Source organism: Barbus barbus (genome assembly GCF_936440315.1).
Source record: "Barbus barbus genome assembly, chromosome: 19".
NCBI classification, from domain to species: domain Eukaryota; kingdom Metazoa; phylum Chordata; class Actinopteri; order Cypriniformes; family Cyprinidae; genus Barbus; species Barbus barbus.
Genome location: NC_136747.1, coordinates 8,290,743 through 8,310,734, shown reverse-complemented (window position 1 = coordinate 8,310,734; position 19,992 = coordinate 8,290,743). Strand labels below are relative to the sequence as shown.

Genomic DNA, 19,992 nt, shown 5'->3' with positions numbered 1-19,992 from the left:
TATATTTTAACAGCAATATTTAAACAGTAAAACAATTAATATATATTTAAGAAACTGCAAAAACGGAACACATTAGGATTCTTTTGCTTAACAGAAATGACACATGGCAATTTACCCCAATATAAATGGTCTCTACCTGTCAAAATATAATTGAACAGTGCTAATATAGCAGTGCTTGCCTCGTAGATGCATTCGTCTTTAAAAGGCTGACTTTGTGAGACAAATACATTACTGTACACCATTAAAAGCACAAGAATTAGTGAAGATGGCTCAGTGTTTTTAATGTGTTTATTTTTTACGTAATCCCTCTCCCCTCAAACATAAAAAACACAATAATCAATTTAAACTTCACTTAAAGACTTTGTAATAATGTATACCAATATCCCCCACAGACCCATCTATTCAAACCACACACAGAGGACAGATTAATCAATACAATCATTATTCATGCTCTCCCAACAGAGCTGCTGCTTAAAGACTGTACATCTGACATGATTAATCAGGATCTCATGACACAGGACGTCTGCGGTCACGTCCTCGTGCTGCATTGCTACAGTTTAACTGACTGTTGTCACAGCAGAAGATAAGTGATGTGGAGAAACACTGCATTTATTTACATCTGGGCAAGACATTCATTTTTATTTCAAAAATAGAGTAGCGTGATTAACAAAGCTTTTAATGCCACCAGGTAATCGTTGGACTGTTTCCTCTCAGGATGTACTGTATGCAGTCATCAGCACAGGAAGTGGATCAAAGATTTTGGATTGCACTAAAATGTAACAGCCATCCCAGAGGACTCTGACCCGGTGAGATTGGATGGCTCAGCAGGTGTCATCGCAGCAGGGAAAGTTTCTGTCCACATCCTCATTATCTCAGCTTAGACACAGGTGAACTGACACCTTACAAAACACCAGAATCTGTGAAGGTTTTCCGAATGGGGGAGAAATATGTGACTTAATTTGATCTTAAACTTGGGCATAGCTGAGATTTTGTCGTGTGCAACAGGAAGCTGTTGGTTAGAAGGTTTCAAATGTTACCAGAACATACCGAGTACAATGAAGATGAAGATCTGACAAATCTTCTATGATCTTCAAAACATCGAGAGCTGATAAATATTAAAAGGTGATGTAGACATGTTGACGGTGGTTCAACTTTGCAACATCCAAACCTAACAAAGCTATTATTCTTATTGAAAACATAACTGTTCCTGCTCTTGTTTACATTCATCGCATTCTGAAGAAACAAGTTTGTTTACATAGTTGAATTACTATAATTGTAAGGTTCCAGATACTGTTCATGTATTTTTGTATGCATAATTGTTAGAAACGTGGAATTTTAGGGGGGAAAATACAATAAAATAGCAGCAGCTTCTCCAGGATGGAAGTACACATTTTGCTGTTTGCATCATTTTGTTCTTCAATATTTTGCAAAAGAGTATAGAAGGTAAGATACAGAGGTATTTTTTGACACAGTCTACACTACTGGTCAAAGGTTTGGGGTTTGTAAGATGTTTTCATAAGTCTCTTTATGCTCACCAAGGCTGTATTTGTTTGATCAAACCTACAGTATACTGTAATATTGTGAAATATTATTACAATTTAAAATAACTATTTTCTATTTGAATATATTTTAAAATGTAATTTATTCCTGCGATGCAAAGCTGAATTTTCAGCATCATTACTCCAGTTTTCAGTGTTGCATGATCCTTCAGAAATCATAATAATATGCTGATTTCAAGAAACATTTCTTATTATCAATGTTGAAAACCATTATGCTGCTTAATATTTTTATGGAAACTGTTACACTTTTTTTTTTCAAGGTTCTTTGATGAATAGAAAGTTAAAAAGAACAGCATTTATTTGAAACGGAAATCTTCTGAATCATTAAAAATGTGGTTACTGTCACTTTTGATCAATTTAATGCATCATTGCAGAATAACAGTATTCATTTCTTTTTTTGAAATCCAAGGATATGAATGCATCCGAGTGGAATCTCAGAATTCACAAATTAAATCCCAGTGGATAAAATCAAGTTCCATCTGGAAATATCTCACATTCTGGAAGTTAAAAGTGTTGGTGTTTCTTGATGACAGTAAGGGGAAATTAAATCCTGCTATTAAATGAAGACAAGAACATCCCTGAGCTGGTTTCTCTGAAACACTATTGCAACATCATCACATGTGGATTTCTGTAGGGAATGCTCTTGAGAACAAAATCCATCATTGCACATTTCTATGCTTTCTTAACCATACTTGCCATTTATTATTATTTCTCTTCTGTGCGTAACTTTTATCTATGGTTCAAAACCCTCTGACTAACTGCATCAGTTTTGGCAGATAGAAGAGATCTGAACAGACCAGCATCCCAGGAGGAGGAATCGAAAACATTTCGCATGGCCAAAAAACTAGAGTGACTACAGCACTGTCTCTCTGTGTGACCAATAGCATGAATGACAACAAACAGAACCAGAGGACTCCTGATGACTGCTTAAAAAAATCTGGATGAAGACCTATCACGACAAAACAAAATTCAAAACCCTACGAGACCCGTGAATACTCGATCCGGTCACACTGATGGTGTGTTATGACATCTTTCATTTGTCTAAATGACTCTGCTCAAGTATACTTTTTTCCGTTTGAGTTTACTTGGCAAAAAAAGTCACAGCTAGATTCCCATGAAGCAATAACGTGAAGCTTTTGGGAAATGAAAGATGAACAAGGCCCAGTTTTGAAACATTACTTTCTAAGTCAGGTCTTTTTCTGAAGAAATCTTCCTTCATCCCGGTGTCCCACACTGTCCCAGAGCTTGTTTAGATGCGTTTGTTTTGTTCTCTCCTCTCTGGTGCATTGCTCTGTCTCTGTCTGTCAGTTTTTAGGCATTATCGGAGCTGATCTCTCCTAGCAGCCAGTACGTCCTCATCCGTCCCTTTCCCTTCATCTCCACATCTCCCCTGAGCTCCAGCTGGAAGCAGTTGAATTCCTGCAGGACGGCCCGTGTGGCCTCTGAAACATGGATCTTCAGGGCTGATGGGGGAGAAATCAGTGTATAGTAGATGATGAAATAGTCACACACACTCTTTTCTCTGCATTTCTTTCCCTCACTGTGTCATTGTAGTTTGCATCAAATTAAATAACATATAATCAGCCTTAAATACTGTGACTAAAGTTCATTATATTATTATATTGCTAGAAGAAAAATACAACTTATAATTTCTTATGATAAATTCTAATTGCTGTAAGTTGAGCTGCACAAACTGTTTATTCAGAAACAGGCACCGTTTTAATGTCAGAACTATCAGCACATTAACACACTGTATGACCAACTACATTTATATAATCAGAAATGGCTTTTATGGTAAAATAAATATACTTTAATGTCATTTCTATTAAAGTTTCTATGTTATGTATTTAAATATTTTAGTAATAACACATCTGTAATTATGTAGCAATTTAGTATGTTTAATATACAGTGCCCTCCATAAGTATGGGAACAGTAAAGACAAAATTGCTCTGTTGGCTGTGGAGTCAAGATATTTGCAAATATGATTAAAAGATGAATATGAGACAAAACTACAGAATGTCACATTTTATTATTAGCCGTTTCAACACATACATGTTTTACCAAATAAAAAGAACAGCACTTTTAGAGTTCATCCCACTCATTGATGTGAGCATAAGTATTGGGACAGTTGAACATAAGGCAGATATAAAAGATTAAAAGCTATTATTTAGTTGCAGATTCCTTGCGCACAATCACAGCAGTGAGTCTGTGACCCATAGACATCACCAGACTCTTGGTCTCATCCTTTGAAATACTTTTCCCAGCCTTTAATGCAGCCAATTCCAATTGTTGCTTGTTTTGGGGAGTTTCTGCCTTTACTCTCCTCTCCAGCTGGTGAAATTCATGTTCAATCAGATTTAAATCTGGAGATTGACTTGGGCAATCTAAGACTTTCCATTTCTTTGCTCTTATAAATTCCTTGACTGAACTGGCAGGGTGTTTTGGGTCATTATTCTGATGCAATATGAAGCACTTCCCAATGAATCTGGTGGCACTTTCTTGAATATTGGTAGGCAAGATGGTTTTGTGCCCTTCCAAATTCATTCTGCTACTGTCATCATATATTAAGTCATCAGTGAAGTTGAGAGGGCCTGTTCCAGAGACAGCCATGCATGCCCATACCATGACACCACCTCCACCATGCTTTACAGATGAGGCTGTATGCTTGGGATCATTTGCAGTCCCTTTTTTTCCTCCACATTTTTGCTTTCCCATCACTTAGATCAAGGTTTATCTTTGTCTCATCGGTCCATAAACACAGGTCCAAAACTCTTCTGGCTCACCTTTGTGCTTTTTTGCAAACTCTAATCTTGACTTTCTATTTTTGATGCTAGTCAGAGGTTTGCATCTTGCTGTGTAGCGTCTGTAATTCTGTGTCAAAGTCTCCTGAGGACAGTAGATTGTCAAATTTCAAATTCAAATTCAAATTTTATTTGTCACATACATATACATACGTAGTACGACATGTAGTGAAATGTATTGTACGACTGTCCAACAAATTGTCCAACAAAATTAGAAAAACCTCAAGTTTACAAAAATACAAATAGAAAAAGTACAGTAACCATATATACAGAATAAACTAGCAATAAAATAAAATAACAAATAGATATGAGAATAAAAAATAGAATATGATTCTATATAGATTCTATAAAAAGTAAAGTGTATGTCAGTGATAAAGTGTCCGTGTGCTGTGCTGTGCAGTGCAGTAAAGTGTATAAGTGAGTAAAAGGATACTAAAGACAAATGGTATGTAAGTCCCACTCATTTATCCTTCCGTAACCTTCTACAAATTAGTGCAGATTGTACTTGAAAAATGTGCAAAGTGGAAGTGTGGGGTGATGTGATTAGAGTGGAGAGTGGTTTAGACTCCGAATGGCCTGCGGGAAGAAGCTCCTCCTCATTCTCTCTGTGTTCGCCTTCATGGAGCGGAAGCGTCTCCCTGAACGCAGCAGAGAAAAGAGTCCATTGTTGGGATGGCTGAGGTCCTTCACTATCTTCCTGGCCCTGGTCAGGCACCGCTTGCTGTAGATGTCCTGCAGGTTAGGGAGCTCGGTGTGAATGGTACGTTCCGCTGAACGCACCACCCTCTGGAGGGCTCGTCTGTCCTGCATAGTGCAGTTCCCGAACCAGGAAGTGATGCTGCCCGTCAGGACGCTCTCGATGGTGCAGGTGTAAAAAGTCTTAAGCACCCGAGAGGGAAGTCTAAAGTCCTTTAAGCGTCTCAGATGGTACAGACGCTGCCTGGCCTTCTTCACCAGGGTGCTGGTATGACAGGACCAAGTCAAGTCCTGCGTGATGTGAACACCCAGGTATCTGAAGCTGTCCACTCTCTCCACTGGAGTCCCGCTGATCGTGATCGGCTGGTACGACCGCTCCTGCTTCGTACTGAAGTCCACTATCAGCTCCTTAGTTTTGCTGATGTTCAGGTGTAGACTATTCACCTGGCACCAACTCTCCAGGTTCTTAATCTCCTGTATGTAGGCCGTCTCGTCGTTGTCTGAGATCAGGCCCAACACAACAGTGTCATCAGCAAACTTAATGATGGTGGTGGAGTTGGAAGTGGCCACACAGTCATAAGTGTACAGTGAGTACAGCAGGGGGCTCAGAACACAACCTTGAGGGGCTCCAGTGCTTAGGGTGATGGAGGATGAGGTGTGTTTACCCATCCGTACGGCTTGCTGTCTGTCCTTCAGGAAGCTGGAGATCCATTGGCACAAGGATGTGCTGAGACCAAGGACCTCCAACTTGGAGGTGAGTGTGGAGGGAATTATGGTGTTAAACGCTGAACTGTAGTCCACAAACAGCATTTTTACATAATTCCCTTTTCTGCAGTCCAGGTGACTTGTTGTGGTGTGGAGGAGGTGTGAGATGGCATCCTCCGTGGAGCGGTTATGTCTGTATGCAAACTGTAGTGGATCCAGTGTGTCTGGTAGTGATGCAATGATGAAGTCTCTGACCAGTCTCTCAAAGCACTTCATCACCACTGATGTGAGGGCTACAGGGCGATAGTCGTTTAGGCAGGTGGGCTGCGGTTTCTTGGGGACAGGAACAATGGTGGACTGCTTAAAGCATGAGGGGACTATGGACTGTTCCAGGGAGAGGTTGAAGATCTCGGTGAACACCGGTGCTAGCTGGTCAGCGCAGGCCTTCAGAACCCGACCTGTGATGCCATCTGGTCCTGCTGCCTTCCTGATGTTCACTCTCTTGAATGCCCTCCTCACGTCATGCTCCGTGATGGTGAATACGTTGTCCTCACCGGCTTCCTCAGCGTGCATGCAGTTAGCACTGCTAGCGCCGTTAGCGCCGTTAGCGTGATTAGCTGCAGCCTCGAAGCGAGCATAAAAAGTGTTCAGCTCGTCAGCCAGAGAGGCGTCCGCATTCCCCGATCTGGAGGGTGGTGTTTTATAGTCCGTGATGGTTCTAAGTCCCTGCCACAGGCTCCTAGAGTCGCCATGTTGGAATTGCGACTCTAGTTTCCTCCCGTAGCGCTGCTTCGCCTCCTTCACCGATCTGCGCACGCTGTAAGATGCAGCCTTGTAATCATCCATGTTCCCGGTGATGAGCCCTGTGTTGTAGGCAGCGGAGCGGGATCTCAGGGCGTCGCGGATGGTTTTATCCACCCACGGCTTCTGGTTGGGAAACGTCCTGATGATGGTTTTCTGCACCGTATCATCCATTAGTTTCTCTATAAATCCCACAACCGATTGTCAGAGCATCACCCCAGCTTTCTGGAAGTTGTTGGTGATTTTACAGACACATCTTTTAGGGTTCATTTTCACAGTTTTTATGATTTGTCTGTCATCAACTACTGTTGTTTTCTCAGCCGATCAGGTCGTTGTTGGTTGCTGGTGTCGCTGGTGGTTTCCAAACTCTTGATTTCTCCATGCCCTTTGTTTTTGCTAGAGCTCTAATTGACTTGCTCTTTTCTTTTAGCATCCAAATTGCTTGCTTTTCTCTCAAAGTCAGCTCCCTCATCTTCATCCTGGTTTGTGTGTGTCATCATCGAATGCAAGATTCAGAATACAGAAGTAATGGATATAACTGATACGACACATTCCCTGCTTTTAATATCTGAAGAATTAATGCAACAGGACACAGCTGATCACTTAGAAAGACCTGTGAGGCAACTGTTCAATACTTATCACATCAGATAGAGGGATGAACTCTAGAAGTGCTGAACTTCTTAGCTTAGTCAACTTGAAATTTTAAGTCAGCGGGGTAACAAATTACTTTAATTTGAAACAACTTTTTTTTTTTTTTTTTTTTTTTTTTTACAGTGAAGGATTTAAAATGTACTTTAAGTAAAAATTTTAATTTTACAAAGTACCTTTTTTAAAGAGACCCAAGTGTGACAAAAATCTGCCCCCAGTAAGTCTGAGCTGCTTCAGCTGAAAGAAACTTGCTCTGACTGATCTTAAAATATATCAGTGCCTTTATTTTGTCTCAAAATGCACAGCATTTCTAAGCACGTTTATAAAAATGACTTAAATGTCCTAATTGAACTATGGCCTAATCCTGGTTTAGTCTAAGCCCTGTCTGTGAAACCAGGCCATAGTCATAAGTTCACTTAAGTTGCTTTTTATTTAATTAATATTACATTATCTCTATGTACAGTTTTTTTTAAATATACTTCTGAGATTTGAAGTACAATTGAAGTGCATATTGAATACAATAAAGCAAACGTTTCTTTCTCAAGGGTTTCCAGGAGTTCCAGCATGACATTTTATACAAATAATTTTTTTTGTACTGAAATAAATGCTTGTTTAAATGCTGCTGTTTACCACTATATCACTTTATACTATATTTTTAATGGAAATTATTATTCCCGACTGCACAGTTTTACTCAAAGTTCACTTGATTTACAAATGCCAGAATTCAAATGAATCATCAAAAAGATGCAGCTTTTACATGCAAAGAGGTTAGCCAATCATAATGGAGATCATTTACATATAGAAGGCTTAAAGTTGCAGTAAAAAACAGATCAATTCCACATGTCAGAAAGAGGGTGCAAAATTATCATTTTTAGCTACACTACTGTTCAAAACTACCATTTCGGGGTCATTAACAAAGAAAACAAAAAACAAAACACTTTTATTCAGCAAGGATGCATTAAAATGATCAAAAGTGACAGTACAGACATTTATAATGTTACAAAAGATTTCCATTTCAAATAAATACTGTTCTATTAAATCACAGAATCCTGTAAAAACATATATGACCTCAAAAATAAAAATAAGATAATCAGCACAACTGTTTTCAGCACTGATAAAAATCTATAAAAAATATTTATAGAGCATCAAATCAGCATATTAGACTGATTTCTGAAGGATCATGTGACGGAGCAATGATGCTGAAAATTCAGCTTTGCATCACAGGAATAAATTACATTTTTAAAAAATATAAAAATAGACAACAGTTATTTTAAATTGTAATAATATTTCAAAATATTACTGTTTTCCTGTGATTTTTGTTCAAATAAATGCAGCCTTGCTGAGCATAAATGAATTATTTCAACCAACCAAAACTCTTTGAATAGTATGTAAATTACAGTATTTGTTGTGGTGCAAGAAACCTTGCCATTACACACATATAGATTATAAATGGACTTAAGGGACAAATAAATGCCACAAAAGTGTGGAATACAACCCTTTCAAAAGTCTGGAGTCGCCTCACCTTCTCCGTTGGATTCCATGCGTGAAGCTGTGTTGACGGTATCGCCAAACAAACAATACCGAGGCATTTTCAAACCAACCACCCCTGCACACACGGGGCCTGGACACATGAAAACACACATCCACACACACATAACCATCAGTCAAAGCTCCCCATTAGTCAGCCATCAACAAACAGATATGTCCTCAGAGAGGCCAGACTGCTCTGTGCTGTACTTGTACTACTCTATTAAACACCTTCATAACCCCTGACCCTCACCGCTGTGGATGCCGATGCGTAGGCGGAGCTGCTGGTCGGGTCGGTGGCGGATTCGAAAGGAGTGAACGGCCTCCAGCAGAGCCAGAGACATGCGGGCGATCTCGCGTGCGTGCAGTTTCCCATTCCTCACAGGAAGGCCTGACACCACCATGTAGGCATCACCGATGGTCTCCACCTGGGGGCGCCACACAAAAACACATCGTTCAGCTCAGTGGTGGGCAGAGACTGTGAGAAACATCTCAGCCACTTAAAAGGATAGTTCTTAGTTTCTTTCTTCTGTTGAACACAAAAGAAGGCATTTGGAAGAATGTGTGTAACTGAACAGTTGACGGTAGCCATTGACTTCAATAGTACAGAAAAAAATACAATGGAAGTCAATGGCTACCAGAAACTGATGTTTGGTTGCCAGCATTCTTCAAAATATCTTCTTTTGTGCTCAACAGAAGATAGGAATTCATACAGGTTTGAAACAACATGAGGGTGAGCAAATGATGACAAATTTTCATTTTAGGTGAACTATCCCTTTAAGCTAATCAAGCACGTGTGTTGTTGAATAGGGAGTGAACGTAATGACTGTCTGGAATTACCTTGTACACGTCAAAATTGTCGATGATTGCATCAAAGCAAGTGTAGAGATCATTCAGCAGAATCACCACCTGTGGCGGGTGCAAATCGACAAATAGATCAGCTATAATTCAATACTGCACTCACGATTGTCACAGTAAAAAACAAAAAAACTAAATTAGCCTATAATTATTTGTGTGCGTCTGTTTGAGGAGCGTTTACTGAATTACCCCTTTACAGAGGATTTCTGACCTGCATTGGTGTGCTTTCGGCTGATAATGCGGTGAAGCCCACAATGTCACTGAAGTAGATGGTGACGGAGTCAAAGGCTTCTGCCTGCACCATCTCACCTCGCTTCAGCTGCTCAGCCACTGAGCTGAAACAAAACACACACACACACACACACACACACACCAGTGAGAAAAATGCCTGCAGTTGAAGAAAGAAAAAACATTGCACATAACAGTGTGAATAATTTAAACCAAACAATTGAAAAAAGTTTGGGGTTGGTAAAATCTTTTAATGTTTTTGAAACAAGTGTCTAATGCACACTATCGCTGCATTTATTTGATCAAAAATAAAGCAATATTGTAAAGTAATATTAATATGTCCAATTTTTTAATTTTTAATTTGAAAATGTATTTAGTGCTGTCAAATGATTAATCGCGATTAATCGCATCCAAAATAAAAAATTTTGTTTACATAATGAAGTATGTGTGTGTATAGTGTATATTTATTATGTATATATAAATATAAACATACAGCATATATTTTGAAAATATTTACATGTATATATTTATATTCGTATAATTTATATCATATATAAATACATTTAATACATAAACGTAACATTTTTCTTAAATATATACATGCATGCGAGTGGATTTATATATACACACAATAAATATACACAGTACACACGCATATATTATGTAAACAAAAACTTATTTTGGATGCGATTAATCATTTGACAGCACTAAATGTAATTCATCCTTGTGTTGCAAAGCTTAATGTGCATCATTATTCCAGTCTTCAGTGTCACATGATCTTTCAGAAATCATTCATCATACTTATTTGCTGCTCAAGAAACATTCTTATTATCAATGCTGAAAACTTCTTCATATTATTGTGGAATCCATGATACATTTTTCAAGATTCTTTGATGAATAAAAAATTCGAAAAGTATTTATTAGAAATGCAGTGTAACATTATAAACATCCTCACTTTGTAAATCTCTATCTGCCATACACACAAATAAATAAATAAATAAATAAATAAATAAAACAAGCAAATTGTGGATTTTTCCCCCTCACAATTCTGACTTTTCCCCCCACAATTTTTAGTTTATATCTTGCAATTCTGAACTGTGAGAAAAAAGTAAAAAATGTGATACAAAACAAGAACTGTGAGATGTCATCTGAAATTGCAAGAAAGAAAGTCATAATTCTGAGATTAAATCTCACAATTCAGAGAGGGGAAAAAAAAGAATTGCAAGATGTAAACTTGAAAAATTGGGACTCACTGTGGGAGGATCTGATAGAGAAGAGCTTCAGCTTTACGCTTCTCCTCATGGTACGCCTGTGTCCTCTCCTCCACCAGCTCCTCCAGGTTATTGGCATACTGCTCCATACGGGACAGGAGGTTATCCAGGATGTTGGAACCATATCCCCTGAGGCCAAAACAGAGAAGAGTGGTGAATGTGTGTCTGATCACTGCAGCACGGGCAGTGGAGGCACAAAAAGATCAACTGACCACCCATAATACACAAGGTTTATTATGTAAACAATGATTAATAAAATATTAACTAATAAAAATATTTAAAATGATTTAATATTTTAGTTGACTGGATTTACTACAGATAAGATCACAGTACTCCTAGCGAACTGCATTATCAGTGTCAATTAAAATCAACACTTTTCTAATTTTTCCAATAATAATAATATTATTATTGTTGTTAATATTTTTGTGGTTAATATTATACATTTTCTTCTTCTTTCTTTATTTATAAAGCACTTTCACACAACTACCAGTTGATCCAAAGTGCTGTACAATACAGCTAAAATAAAACAAATAAGAGACAACAAAACATCAAAACACAACATAATACAATTGACATGGCTAGATAAAAGCTATTGACAGAAGATGTTTTTAAGCCGTCATTTAAATACAGGCAAAGAGGGCGCAGCTCTAATAAGAGCTGGTAATTTGTTCCAAAGACTAGGACCAGCAACAGTGAAGGCTCGATCACCTCTGCAATGGAACCTAGATCTAGGAACAGAGAGGAGACCAAGATTACTGGATCTTAGGGATCTATTTGGTTTATAAGTAGAGATTGCTATAGGGGTGGTGATGGCGCAGTGGATAAGACACATGCCGTTGGTGTGAGAGACCCAGATTCGAATCCACTGTGAGACACCAATGTGTCCCTGAGCAAGACACTTAACCCCTAGTTGCTCCAGAGGCATGCGACCTCTGACATATATAGCAATTGTAAGTCGCTTTGGATAAAAGCGTCAGCTAAAAATGAATAAATGTAAATGTAAAATGTAAATTGCCTCGGAGAGATAAGATGGGGCTTGATTTTGCAGAAATTTAAAAATAAAAGTTAAAATTTTTAAAATAATTCTAGATTTGACTGGTAACCAGTTTAGTGAAATAATAATGGGCGAGATGTGGTCGAACCTTCGTCTGCCCGTAATCAATCTTGCAGCAGCATTTTGGACCATCTGTAAACGCATTATAGAAGAGTGACTTATACCATAATATAGTGAATTACAGTAATCTAAACGAGATAGAATAAACAAGTGAATAATCTGTTCAAACTGTTTTACAGAGAGTAAAGATTTGATTTTTGATAAACGCCGTAAGTGGAAGAAACTTGACTTGACCACTGCACTAATTTGTTTCTCAAAACCCAGGTTGCAATCAAAAAGAACACTAAGTTTTTTTAGCATTTTTAGGGTGTAAAGTAGGAAGAGAGATGACCAAATTGAAGGGCATAGCCTTCATATGACTTTGAACCAAACTAAATGATTTTGGTTTTGTTCTCGTTTAACGCTAAAAGATTCTGCTTTAACCATATTTGTAATTCGTTTAGACAATTCAACAGAGGTCCTAAGAATTCTTTACTTTTATGCTGCAAAGGAAAATACATCTGAGTATCATCCGCATAAAGGTGGAAGGACACTCCATATTTCTCAAAGATAACAACCACTGGCAGCATGAATATAGAAAATAAAACTGGAGCAATAATTGAGCCCTGTGGCACCCCACAAGCAAGTGGGTGTGAGGACGAACTATGTTGGCCAATAGAAACACTATAGCTTCTGTTTGTTAAAAAAGATTGAAACCATTTCAATACCTTTCCCTGTAACCCAACAAAGCTCTCCAACCTGGAAATCAAGATATTATGGTCAACCATATCAAAAGCAGAGCTTAAGTCTAGAAGCACTAAAGCCACGGAATTCCCTTTATCTGTTTCTAATAAAATATTTACAACTTTTAAAAGTGCAGTTTCCGTGCTGTGTTGAGACTTAAAACCAGATTGGAATTTTTCAAGAATATTATTTGACATCAAATGGGACTGCAGCTGGGTCAACACAATTTTCTCAAGAATCTTAGAAAGAAATGGCAAGTTTGATATAGGCCTAAAGTTATTAAAATTCTTTAATAATGGAGTTACTGTAGCTGTTTTTAGGCAGTCAGGAACAACCCCAGTAATTAAATGTCCAACGGTATTGAAAATATGTTTTAGAAATCTAGATGGAATGATATCTTGAGAAGATGAAGTTGATCTTAGACATTCAACAATGCCTTTACAGGATTCAAAAGAAACAGGCTGAAAATCGTTTCACAGCACTGGACCGCTTGATCTCTCAGGTAGAACAGAGTTCCCCCAGGGCAGGTTAGATCTTAATTGAATGGTTTTCTCACTAAAAAAAATTACAGAATTGTTCACACAGTGATACGGAAGCATCAGGAAAAATGTTGACGGGGACTGAGCACAGAATCAATAACAGAGAAGAGAGTCTTAGGTCTGTGTAAACTGTCACCAATAAACTCTGATAGATATTTGGACTTGGCGGTCTTGACAGCTCTCTGATACACATATAAGGAATCTCTCCACATTTCATATGAGACCTGTAATTTATCCTTACATCATTTTCGCTCTGCTCTTCTGCAAGCCTTTCTGAGCAAACGAGTTGAATCATCAAGCCATGGCTGGGGTTTAGTAACAATACATTTGGGTTTTAACGGAGCAATAAGATTCAGAGTAGACAAACATTTTTGATTGAAGAATTAAAAAGTCTGTTCACATCCTGTACAGGAGAGGACAGTTCAGGCACAGGTGGATCAGTTATAGCATAAGAGGCCTCAAATCTCTCACATGACTGAGTGGAGAAATAACGATTCAAACGAGTAACTGAAAGTATGGCAACTACTGGATCGGGAAAATGAGAGGAAAAAAGTACCAGTCTGTGGTATACATGCCATTTTTATTGCCTCATTGAACAGCATAATAATAATGAAGTATTATTATTACACATCCAGTTTTTATTGACTAATATAAATTATTTAACAGAATATTTATTATATTAAAGTGCTTTTCAAAAAAATTCATTGTCAAAACTAAACCAACAGGGTGACTAAAATGTATGAAAAATGTCAAATGTGTCTAGTTAGATGTAAAAAAGATGTAAAACAACCCTGTTATTAATATATATTACTATATGCATATAAATTTCAGGTAACACTTTGGGCCCTATTTTAATGATCTAAGCGCATGGTCTAAAGCGTAAGGCGCAGGTCAACTTAGGGCGTGTCCGAATCCACTTTTGCTAGTTTAATGATGGAAATAATGATCAGCATGCCAGGGGCATGGTCTAAAATGGTTGTCCCTATTCTCTTAATTAGTAATGGGTGTGATTTGGGCATAATATGGAATAAACCAATCAGAGTCTCATCTCCCATTACCTTTAAGAGCCAGTTGCACTCGTGCAATGGCGGATTCGCTATTTACTCCGTAGAATTTGTAAGTGCAAAGACTGAACGCGTCTCCAGAGAGGAAACGGAGCTGCATTGTAATCCTTTAATTTTTAAATTAATATTTGTCATGTTTGTGTGCTGTTGCACGTCCCTGTGTGTGTGTAATAAGCAGAGTGTACGCACATTGTAGACCCGCCTATAGGCGCATATTACTAACGCGCTCTTTAAATAATAAAAAAAAGTCATCTGTCATTTGAGCTCTTGTGTATGAAATGATTTGTATGTCAGGTACCGGTTATTCTTGCGGAGTAGTACTTTAATCTGGTTGATGTCAGGCCTCTCGTTGACGTCTTCTGACCAGCAGCGCTGCATCAACTGTCCCAACTCATCACTGTGGCTCTGAGAACACAGCAGCGGACGCAGGTATGGCCAGCGGCCCTCCGCCACACGCTCTATGATCTCTGATCCACAAAAAAAGAGACAGTAATGATAAGAAAAATGAACAAACGTGCAATTAAACATTCTCCAGACAGCGAGTTACACAACTCTCTATCACACAGGAAACAACATACACAAATTAACACATAGAATTAGCAGAGCAAATTTCACAGAAAAATGTGTGAGGAAAAAAAAAAAAGAGATGAAAGTGTCATTCACAGGTTTTGACTAGACCTTGGACTTAACAAATGTCTTCACAGCAATCAACGGGAGTGATGATGATACAAAGCTGTCATGACTTTTCTGTCCCACTCCACACCTCACTGCGGTCAGGGGAAAAAAATATTCCCTATATCTTCATCCCTCAGTCTTTTAGCTGGCTCTAAAATACGATTGGATGAGCTACATACAAAGCTGTTTTAAAGTAGCTTTTTTAAAGATGTGTTGACTAACATACTAAAGTACATAAAGTACTTGATTGTAATTGTAACTGTATTTTGTTATTTGATGTTACATTTAAAGGGATATTTCACAAAAAAAGAAGAAAACTCTGTCATTAATTACTCACTCCCATGTTGTTCCAAACCTGCAAGACCATTGTTTATCTTCAGAAGACAAAATAAGATATTTTTTGATGAACAAAGAGTGCACAAAAAATATTCTCGTAGCTTAATAACATTGCGGTTGAAACATGGACTATTATAATGATATCCTTACCACCTTTCTGGGCCTTGAACGTGTCAATTGCTTTGAAGGGTCAGAAAGGTCTCAGATTTCATAAAAATGTCTTAATTTGTGTTCTGAAGATGAATAAAAGTCTTACAGGTTTGGAACAAGATGAGAGTGAGTAATTCATGAAAGAATTTTCATTTTTGGGTGAACTAACCCTTTAAAGCTAATATATTTTAAATGTACTTTATCATTACAAATGTGTAATTACTAATATATGTAAATACTGTATCATAATATTTAATTATATTTCAAAGACAATATATGTCATTATGAAACTACACAAAAAAGATGTATGTAAGTCTTAAGTGAGCCAACTGTAAAGTTCATCTATATTTTTTAATATTAAAAATTACATTCCATTTAACATGGAGTTAAGCTTTTGAAAACATTTCATTCAGTTAACACTTAAAAGCAGGGTAGATGATTTGATTCAGAAACCTTTTTTGTTTTGCTGGTTGAACGTTTTCACATCGTGTGAACATATGAAGTGTTCACAATTTTTGCAAAAAACGATACAAACGCCACTTTAAAAAAAATGAGCTGATTGCCATGCATTATGCTCCACATATGGCGCGATCTGAACCCTAAACACGTTTTGTCAAAAAAGCCGGTATTGTCCACTTTCAAGGCATCGCAAGTTCACGTTTTACTGCAGAAGCCGGCACGCGCCCTTGTTGTTTTTGAACAGAAGCCGATAAGTCAATTTTAGCGAATCAGCGCGCTGTATTCAGGTCAGGTGACGAGGCTACTTTCATTTTGAAAAGACGTGAGCTGAGAGGAGTTTCGTCAAAACTGACTAAAAGTGATCGAGGATGGATAATTTCGATGAACTTGATGAACCTGTGATATCTTCTTCAGGCCGTAAAGGAAAATAAAAGTTGAAACGTTTTTGCAGAACCTTGCAAAAGCAGCACGTTACAATGGTGAGGGAAAAGCTCTGTGTGTGTAATCACATCCATAATCTATGATCACAACAACAACATTTGTCAGGCATCTACATTGTCATCTGAGGAGATTACAAAGATTAAACGAGTGTTATTTTAAACTCTAAAACATGAAATGTGGAGTTATCTGCTTTTGCCAAAAAATTACTTTTGGAGTTATCTGCTTTTGCTATAAAAAACATTTAATATGTAAAAAAAAATACTTTCAATGAACTTTAATTTTGTAAATTACCTGTACTTGTTTAAGTTGTTATTGCTTAATCAAAACAACCCAACTGCAGAGTTATCGGTTTTTGCAAATGAACTCTTCATATGTTTATATGCATTTATATCATCTTTAGAAGGCATAGGAACCATAAAATATTTGTCCAATCAAAATCTTCTGTCTTGCTGTCCCACCTATCTGTCAGCGTATGTATTTTCATACCTCTGTGTACCCTGTTCGTGCAAACATGATACGTCATCAGCGCGGCCCATTACCTACTGCAGACCGGGTGAGAATGGAAGGCGTTATTATTGTAATATTATGCGCTTTGTACTGAAATGTTTTCTCACAGGTGAATGAGACATGAGGTAATCTAATAGCGTTCCATTCACCAATGCCATCTCTCATCGTGTCGCTGGTTAGCCTCTGGTCTGTCTGTGTGTGGTCATGTGTTTAGGAGGAGGTGTGGCTTTGGAGAGTGATTTGCAGGTAGGGTGGGACCTTATGCTTTCAAAGCTATCTTAGCCTACCCTACCTTTAAATATATTCTTTTAAGTATTTTGTTGTAAGTACTACTTTTTAAAAGGTATTCTTAAGCGTACTCTTTTTTTACTTAAGTATACTTCTGTTGCTCTGACAGTTAATGGCATTCTCTCATTGCTGTCTTTGACTCCCTTTGTTCTCATGGTGAGCTGGCTCTGCTCCAGACACGTCACTCATGTTTTGTTGTCTCTCTTTAATGCGGCCGCTGGTATGTGTGTGGTGATCCATTTATGATGACGGGTGACATTCACGGAGTGTGTGTTTGTATCCATGACTCTGTACATAAGCAATACTGACACTGAGAGAATGAAAATAAGACTCAGAACATACTATAACAAAACAAAGACTTTCCCACCCAAAGCACACAAAATAAAGAAAGCAACAGAGACAGTTACTGTGTCACAGCTTAAAGTGACCAGGACACTTTGCACAAACAAAGAATACTTCTAAAGGTTTATATGCAGCATAACTTATAACCGGTATCTTTATTGCATATATTTGTGTATATATTGGCCAAAAATGTATTTGACCACTTGAATGTCATTGCAATACATTTCATTAAACCAGTTGTCATTTGTACAAATGCTGCTTGAACTTTTCTCAGAGCCAACTTCACTTGTCTGAGAGATTTTTACTTTTACTTTTTAAGGAATAGTTCATCTAAAAACAATTACTGACCCCTCAGGCCATCCAAGATATAGATGAGTTTGTTTCCACATCAGAACAGATTTGGATAAATTTAGCATTACATCACTTGTTCACCAATGGATCCTCTGCAGTGAATGGGTGCCGTCAGAATGAGAGTCCAAACAGCTGATAAAAACATCACAATAATCCACATGACTCCAGTCAGTGGTTTGAAGATAAAACGTATTGATGATGTTTCGCTTCACAAGATGTTAACTGATAGACTGGAGTGATGTGGATTATTGAGATGTTTTTATCAGCTGTTTGGACTCTCATTCTGACGGCACCCATTCACTGCAGAACATCCATAGGTGAGCAAGTGATGTAATGCTCATTTCTCCAAAACAAACTCATCTACATCTTGGATGGACCTGAGGGGTGAGAAGATTTTCAGTTTTGGGTGAACTATTCCTTTAATAGCCTGGTGTTTTATTTAAAACCTAAGAAATTTCTTTATGTGAAATCTTTAGCTTTTGAAGTATGATCTCTTTCAAATAAATGCCACTTGGTTTAATGATTTGTTATCTAATGTAATGGCATTTTAAGTGCGCAAAGATTATTTAGGCCATAGTTTTGACAAATGAAACTGTTTTAATTGTGTTCACAAAGTGTGTGAGCAAGAGAGAGGTGAGGTGAATGTAATCACAGGTGACACAGAAAGGAAAAATGACATGGAAAAGCAGCCCGTGCTATCAGTGTAATTCACTGCATAATCTGTATCTTATTAACACATTTTATTTAATGTTGTTTTGATTCACTTCAAAGTGCTAAACGAGAATGCACTCTCACCTGCATAATGAGTTAACCATTCTCATGAGTGTGTTATGCTGAAATATTCATATTCACCAAAAAACTTCTCTTGAAAGCGTAAAATAAAATGACTGTCTGTTTTGTGGTTCTCTAGGGATCATGCAGCAAGCTGCGCTTTTCAGAGACTGTTGCTAAAAGGGAATGTTCACCCAAATATGACAATTTCTCTTGTGTGCAACTACTGCAATTTGCTATTAAACAAGCAAGGACCAATGAAATCAGCTACTTCAAACCCAGCACTAAATGATAAATAAGACTGTCCACAATGCACTCTCAGAATTTTTTTTAAATAAAAAAATACACAAATGTATCTTATTTACCCCAAATGGTAGATATTAATTCCTTAAAGTTACACATTAATACATAAAAGGTACATATTAGTATAATATATAATACAATGATTACACCTTCAGTGCATTGTGTTTGACCTCTGACCTTTGGGGCTGAGACAAGGGCCTTCCAGGTAGAAGACGCCCTTCAGCAGGGCGAGTTCCTGCAGGATGATGCCAAAGCTGTAGACGTCACCCTTCTGTGTCCCACATGCAGGTGGGTTGTCGGCACGCAGAAGCTCGGGGGCCGTCCACAGCTTGCCTGCGAACGCAAACATCAATGCTACATCTTCACACGCACACAATCTGTATCTGCGTGTTACCACGGTACTCACGTGCATAGAAAGCGTGCATGTCCTCCAGGTTGTTCTCCTTGCGGAAAGTTTCCAGGCCGTAATCGGTGATCTTCAGCACGAAGCGACTGTCCACCACGCAGTTGGAAGACTTCAGGTTGCCGTGGGAGACAATGACGCTGTTGTGGAGGAACGCCATTCCCTGAGTGGTGAAAAGATGACAGTCTTACAAAGACATCTGACAGCATCCAACTTATTTACCAACACCACACCATGAAAATATTCATTAGAGACTCTTTTACAACTGCAATATGCTTTCTGGAGTCATAATTTGCTTGTCAGGGAACTGACATCCTCATGAATCTTTTCAAATTTACACACGTCTCAAAACCACCCCTATAAAATGTCTCACAGGAGCGAGCCTCAATTTAACCGAGAACCATATTTAAAAAAAACGCAAAGCAGTTTGAT

At 38.0% G+C, this 19,992-nt stretch overlaps 1 protein-coding gene across 1 annotated transcript in view; it reads right to left on the bottom strand.

Annotated features, from left to right (window-relative positions):
- Positions 1–297: 297 nt before the first annotated feature.
- The window catches only part of LOC306884944 (atrial natriuretic peptide receptor 1-like), a 103,543-nt gene continuing 83,848 nt past the window's right edge, over positions 298–19,992 (bottom strand). The window contains exons 14-22 of the mRNA XM_079441204.1: positions 19,564–19,723; positions 19,335–19,490; positions 14,833–15,001; positions 11,077–11,223; positions 9,807–9,930; positions 9,578–9,646; positions 8,991–9,165; positions 8,733–8,831; positions 298–3,022 (exon numbers count right to left, since the gene is read on the bottom strand). Coding sequence (XP_079297330.1) covers positions 2,871–3,022; positions 8,733–8,831; positions 8,991–9,165; positions 9,578–9,646; positions 9,807–9,930; positions 11,077–11,223; positions 14,833–15,001; positions 19,335–19,490; positions 19,564–19,723 — 1,251 coding nt within the window. The 3' untranslated portion in view covers positions 298–2,870. The remainder of the gene's footprint in view (positions 3,023–8,732; positions 8,832–8,990; positions 9,166–9,577; positions 9,647–9,806; positions 9,931–11,076; positions 11,224–14,832; positions 15,002–19,334; positions 19,491–19,563; positions 19,724–19,992) is intronic.